The sequence below is a fragment of the Anopheles aquasalis genome, chromosome 2, assembly GCF_943734665.1.
Source record: "Anopheles aquasalis chromosome 2, idAnoAquaMG_Q_19, whole genome shotgun sequence".
NCBI classification, from domain to species: Eukaryota; Metazoa; Arthropoda; class Insecta; order Diptera; family Culicidae; genus Anopheles; species Anopheles aquasalis.
The window spans coordinates 28,878,163-28,885,000 of record NC_064877.1 but is presented as its reverse complement, the minus strand read 5'-3'; the positions used below and the strand labels follow the sequence as shown (position 1 = coordinate 28,885,000).

General features: G+C 47.7%; 1 protein-coding gene across 2 annotated transcripts in view; it reads left to right on the top strand.

The window, feature by feature from the left end:
- LOC126569357 (serine/threonine-protein kinase par-1) overlaps positions 1–6,097 on the top strand; it is a 33,109-nt gene extending 27,012 nt beyond the window's left edge. Inside the window, exons 8-10 of one of the 2 annotated variants that reach the window (XM_050226385.1) lie at positions 1–78; positions 171–2,150; positions 2,416–6,097. The exon at positions 1–78 is cut by the window's left edge and continues 49 nt beyond it. In XM_050226385.1, coding sequence (XP_050082342.1) covers positions 1–78; positions 171–2,150; positions 2,416–2,883 — 2,526 coding nt within the window. In that variant the 3' untranslated portion in view covers positions 2,884–6,097. Of the gene's footprint in view, positions 79–170; positions 2,151–2,373 lie in introns of both variants that reach the window. The other variant, XM_050226384.1, reaches the window with a different exon arrangement.
- Positions 6,098–6,838: the final 741 nt, after the last annotated feature.

Below are 6,838 nucleotides of genomic sequence, written 5' to 3'. Positions count from 1 at the left end.
CAAAACAGTGCATTGCTTTCGTCGCGATTGGGGATGCATTTGAGCGTGCCTCGAACACCGGGAACTGATACTGGCCAGGTAGGTTAAAGTCGTGTTCTGTGCACACGCCATGTAGTCGTAACAATTAGAGAATAAGATTCTCATGGTATATTGTTTTCTTCCCTTTAAAGACGGGCCGGAGCAGAAAGTGCTCGATCGTGCAGGAAGAGGAGGACGACGAAGACGATGTTCACTGTACGGGCCACGAGGAGCTATCGACGCCGCTCAACCGAAGAGGATCTCGATCGGAGGGACGGCTCAATGTGACCGTACAGGATCGGATAGCGGAATCGGAGCGACTAAAGCTGGAGGCGAAAAAGTACCAACAGCAGGAGCAATCGAAGCTAAGCTCCGATGGCGAAGAAGGCCCATCAGTAGACGAAGTGGATGGCAGAAGCGTGCAGCACGCTCATCATCAAATAACGTCATCCCCTTTGCTGGGAGGAATCGGCAATGTTACGCTCATTACGAGCGAAAACAGTAGCACCAAGGATCGGCTGGGCATTGCGGGCGGTGGCCTTCATCGGAAACCGATGCCCGAACTGAAGCGAACGGTTGTGGCGGCCGGCAGCATTGATTCGAAGAAGGCGTCCATTCTAAAACCGACGCTAGTGAAAATTTCCGATGGTGCCAGTGCCCGGTCCGGATCGTTCGATCAGTGTATGCGAAATCTGTCCTGCGGCGGTGGTGAACTGGTAACGACGAAGATCATTACCGACAGCTCCACAATAACGATTCCCATTCCGACGCTCAACATTGTGACGGCATCGACGATACCGAAGTACAAAACAATGCCATCACCGACGCGCTCGAACGCCATCTTAACCTCGACGACGAACTGTTTGAACGAGATCTTCGAAGAGGGTACGGATGTGGGTAGTTCGGCGGATAGTGCGAGTACAACACCACGCCCGCTGGTGCGCAGCCAACAGTTCCGTCAAGCTGCCTCGGCCAATGGCGGAGGAGTTGCTGGTGCTGGAGGCAGCACCGCCAGCGGCACGACATGTTCCGGCGGCGGTAGTAATGTGCACCGTCGCAGTAGGTTCAACAAATCGCGTACGGCCTCGTGCAGCAGCTCGGATGCATCGGACGATGATTCGGAGAATCGGAAGAAGCGGGCACACAAGATCGTGGATGCCAATGGAGGCAAACCGCTCACGCAGCGACGCGATTCACATGACGATTCGAGTGACTCGCAGGATCCGGGTAGTAATGCAGCGGCAGGTGCAGGCGGTACCGCTAACCGGGTGGCGCAGTTCAAGAATGGAAGCGGCATTAACGGAGGAACCGAGAGAAACGGTGGCGAGAGTAGTGGTGGTCGTGCGGGAAGTGGTGGTGGGTCGGGCGGGGGTAGCGGTGGAGCTCAATCATCGCTGGCGGATGGAAATTCATGCGCCCGTAGCCAGAAAGGACTGCAGCAGCAACAGTCGGTTGACTTTAGGCGCCACCGAGGCCGCAGACGGCCCGTCGAGACTCGGTTGCGCGAAAGTCAATCTTTGAATCGAATCACCGAGGTGCAAGAATCGGAAGTAAGCCATTCCGTAGCTCAACAGCTCGCTAACTGTAGTGCGGTGGTAGCCACACCGGTGGTAGCTCTCGTTTCTGCGGCAAATAGTGCTATCACGAACAATACATCAGCAACAGTCGACGAGAGTAACGGTGCTGACCGGTCCTGTGATAAAGGGGAAGTGATTACAGAGAAGGTTTCCCAAGGAGCTACCAGTCTGGCCGCTGCTGGCACTGGAGGAAAAGAGCTATCAAGCGAAGCGAGTGACGGTGCTAACAGTGCGATCGTGAAAAGTCCTCAAGCGAAACAGCATGCTTCAGCGAAACCGAAAGGATTCAGCGCAAGGATATTCCATACGTTCAAGAAACAATCGGCAACGGCTGCTCCTTCGGCCAATGCTACAAGCACCACAAACTGCAAAACGGCCAGTAATCCCTCGAATGAGCCACCGTCGACGGCAGCGGGTGACGAGATCGAGATCGTGGTGGAACTGGCCAAAGCTCTGAACAATGCGGCGGCCACTGTGGCCGATGGTGCAGCTGGATGTAAGGGCGCTAGCGGTGGCAATACCAAGAAGATAAAAATTCTTGGCCGATACTTCCAGGTTAGTGGCTCTGTACACAATACTTTAACTGCTTTGATTCCATATCAGTTCCATTCATTCATTCTTCATAAAAATGTAGTTACTTCTATTACGCTATGGTTGGATTGGAACTAGTGAACTATTACTAACATTTGCTTCACTAGCAATTCATATACCATCGCATCGCAAGTGTGACTAACATCAACGTCTCTGTATTTTTCCGTTTTCCTTTGCTGCTGCCTAGGTGCATAAGAAAATTTACGTTCCGCTGTCCGGTTTGTTCCAGCGAGGTCGGCTGTACAAAGCCCAATCCTGTGGTTCGATTGTGCGCGATCGTGTCAACGTGAACCCGAACGGTAGCTCGGGAGCGCACAACACCAACACTGCCCGCCATTCCACGATATTTAGCGAGAAGAATCGAATCATCAAAAACTGTCTCGGTGGCGGTGGTAGCGCTGGCGGTGTTGGGGTAGGAGGTTCACGGCATCTCGGCAGTGATAGTGATATTAATCACAACAATGGTGCCAGTCACCATCACAGTAGCGGCTTCCTTGCCGCTCTTACCGCCAACTCTACCTGCGTGTCTTCGACGGATATCTCGAATGGCGGGGATGGCTGTGGTGGCGGAAGTACCATTGGAAAGGTCCCTTCCACGCTCGAGGCAGAACATTCAGTGTCGGTCGGAGTTGCTGCAGCGTCCGTGTTGGCCGGACCGGCCACCACCGTCACACCAGTTCCTATCAAGACGGCATAGTGGCAGCGTCGCTAAAACCAACGAAAGCATTCTGCCACACCCCGGTGAGCCATTGGTGTATGGATTCGTTGGTTGCAGGAGCTGCAAACCGAGTCCAAGGATGATCCAATTCTAAAGCACAACCACAGCAAAACACTCCTTCATTATATTGCACGTACAGCTATAAAGCCAAAGACGAGTAATCGCCCCGATATCGAAGACGACGACGACGATGACGGAAGTAGAAGGTGTTTCGCCCAGGAATTCTAGCTCTCGTTGTCATAATGTCCGCAAAGCGTTACCGGTTTTACGAAGTGACACAGCACAAGCTACGGTCAAAGTGCAATAATTTTGTTTAAGGATGCGCCAGGGATACAATTCCCATTCGTTTTGAAGACCGTTTTTACTTAAGCACCGTTTGACGCCGTCATAGGCGAACGATGAGAGTTGAATCTTATTTGTCCACACGAGCAAAGTATTATTAGTATGAAAGGGATGTAGGAGGGAGGAAGAAGCGGCACGGATGTTGTGTGAGCCGTGTCCGAGAGAATTCGATTGTAGGATAAATCTTTGTAGCATAAGTTCCGTTACGTTTGGTTGTACAGAAACTAGCGCTAGTGAGACGAGCCCCTCGTTCGGTATACTAACGTCGATGGACCACCGACGAATCGTTGGACCACTGCTGTGTGCGGGCTGATGAAGAACGAAAGACAAAATCGAGAACAACGCGTTGCAAAGCAGATGAGCGGAACATGTGTCACTGTGATGCACTACCGTGTAATCTCCCGTCAGAGTACTTAAAATAGCGACAAAACAGGAGTAGTGAATGCGCGGTACCAGTGGATAACACCAAATAATGCAGGACAAGTCATCCGGACGTGGAAGCTTGTGAATTATGTGTTCGACCACTGGCATAACATGGAACAGGAAGCATTAGAATTGCACTGAAATGAGACAAAAAGTAGCAGAGGAAGAGAGAAAACTCTATTTTTCTAGATAAGCTTTCCTTTTTGAAGATTCATAACTTTTGATATTAACACTTACTATCCGCCGATCCGGCCGCTTTTCTCGTTTGGAGAAGATTGTCACGACAAAGATGTGGTAAAAGGATACATTCTGTCGGGGATGGCGCATCCGTACGATGTGAGTTTATTTGTACGTTAGTTTTTTTTGTGTATGTGCCGTGCACAACGATTTATCTACTTATTGCAATACACACATGCGTATACTACCCGACGCGTTGGTGGGCTCGGCATGAGCATCAGCGCTAATCAGTTAGAAAACCCTGTTCCTTTTCACCATTTTCCTTGTCACCATTTTGTTGATGGCGACATGTAACTGGGGACGGTGAAATGCAAAACAAAAAAACAAAATCTGATAGGAGATAGCTTATTTTTTATAGTTTAGAGTGAACGCTATCGCTAAAAGCTAAGCACACGTACGCTGCTGCTGCTTCCGAAGGGCAGAAGAGAGGTATGCTAGAACTGTTACAAATAACTTCCACCGATTTATGCTGCTTATTTAAAACATTTAACGGATCGGCAAAACGTTTCACCTGGAGGTGGTTGCGTTAATTTTTGTAAAATGACCACATCAGCAGCGAACCGCAATCAGAATCTCGTGTCAAACTAATGCAGCGATTGTTTTGCTTCATCGATTTGCATATACGATTGTTTTTTAAACAACGATCAAAGCGGATACTTTTGCCACTTTTTTATTTATCTCCTTCTTGTCTTTGTCATCTGAACTTTCGAACAACCACGGGTGAGCTCTAAAACAAACGAACCGATTCTATGGTAATCAAAGCTACGCCGGCACTCGCGATTTTGAATTACAGATTGCATGGTTGAACTGTTGAGGCCAAACATGCAAGCTAGAATAATATAAATAGTTGTAAAGGAACAATCGTTACGTCATCCTTGTTTAAGGTGAGTTGCTTGCGTCCTCGTTGAAGTCCATTTTTCGGTCTTTCTTTTTCAAAGGATATCCCGCCAATGAAAGAGCGCCAGGGTACCGAACAGTTTTATTTACGTAGGAATAGGTAAATGGTTGTAGTTTGAATAGAGGAAGGCTGAGGTCTCAATATTGTCTCAAATATTGTTAATAGGCCCAACAGACCCGCATGGTGGTCGTCCAAGCGTTAAGACGAATTAATGTTTAGAAGTAGCAAATTCGATAGAGCCACAATGAGATGAAAACGATCGGCCCGAGATCGTGTGATTGCAAACCGTTCGAAAACTTTATGAATTGACAATTGTGTAATGCGTAATGGAGAAGCAGAAGGAGCAGCAGCAGCAGCAGCAGCGGAGTAAATGCACTATCCAACAAACAAGCTGGTCTTGTTCTGTTGTTGTCCCTATATTAGGCTTAAGGTTAGTCGATAGTTAAAAATTGCGTCAAGGAAAACAGATGTGACTTGAAAACAAGCATGGCAAGCCACGTCTCTCATTGATGACCGGGGATTCACAGAGCAGAGGAGTGTGGAAATTTCGGGAACGAACAGTCACTACCGCGAGCGATCAATTTTCGCCTATGGGATTGATAATGATTTTACCGTTTTGTTTGGTTCGATCGTTCGATTGATCAACATCGATTGCTCGCTGATTACCCCTGGGTGTTTTCCTTTTCTCACTTCAAGAGCTACACTGCTACAGTCACTAATTTGCAGCGTTCCTTCACCGGTTTTCGGTATTACCCGAGAGGGGAAGGGCTCTGATGATAGAAATGGAATAATAATGTAGATGCTATGCTATTACGATAGAACACAAATAGAAGCGTAAGATCCACTCGAAAATAGCTGAGCAACATGACACGCTCTTGCACAAGCAATCGAAAACTATAACTACAATACTACACACCTGTACCACATCACACAAATGCAGTATCCTACTCGCTCCATACGCTATCCGGGAAATAGTGAACGTAGAACCCGTTTCTAAAACATTCTACCTAACCATCATCGACTCAGCGCAACTGGTGAGAGGAGAATAAGTACCAATTTTAAGTCCACGCAACCTTAGTTTTGTTGGTAAAACCAACAACCACCATCACCAGTCCAGTGTCCCTGTGGTAAAGGGGAGACTGGCAGATAAGAGCAAATAACCGTCATAAGGACCTGTCTGTCTAGTTCATACACTCACTGACGATGAAGATGATCATGTGACGATCACGTCTCGTCGCACAGGGCGCTTTTGTCACCCAGTCACCAAAATTCACATGACATGAAAGCGGAAAATACAGAATTGAAACGAAACTCGAATTGGCCCTTACTTGTTTGTTGTTGTCCGAATCGGCGTATCCCGAAGCGAAAGTTTCGCACATCCATTCCGAACGATTTAAAATGACGACCTGAAGGAAGAGAGCCGCATGGATCTGATGGAGGCGCATGGCCCTTCGTAGAAACCAGGCGTCTCCATTGGGGGAAACTTTCTCTTAAATTACAATCTTACTGATTGTTTCTCAATATATTTGACAAATATGGAATTGGAACTCCGTTCTATATATTCATATATGTATAAGTATATATGTATATTTTTATTTATATATTTTCTCAGTAGTTTCAACGCTCGCTCGCCACTCCTCGGCTCGGATCCCTTGCCCTCCTACAAACGGATATCGAGATCGTGTTCGCTTAACGGTTCGTACTTTCTCGCTTTACACGCAGTATGCTATGCTTCTTTCCCTACTTGCACGGTCACTTTAGTTTATTATTGTTCTACTACTTATACAAGTGCTCTACTTTTAACACTCATACGTACACCCACACACACACACACACACACATCCACCCTCAGACACACGCGCACACAGTCACACACACGCACAAACATACACAAACACATAACCCGAGTGTTTAAAGATACTTGACGGCTGATGATGCTAACAATGCCTCTCGGTCGGTCGGTCGGTCTAAAAAAGCAATCGGGATTTCGAATGGATAAAGCAGGAGTCTCAGTAAGCGTGGACCTGTTTTTGA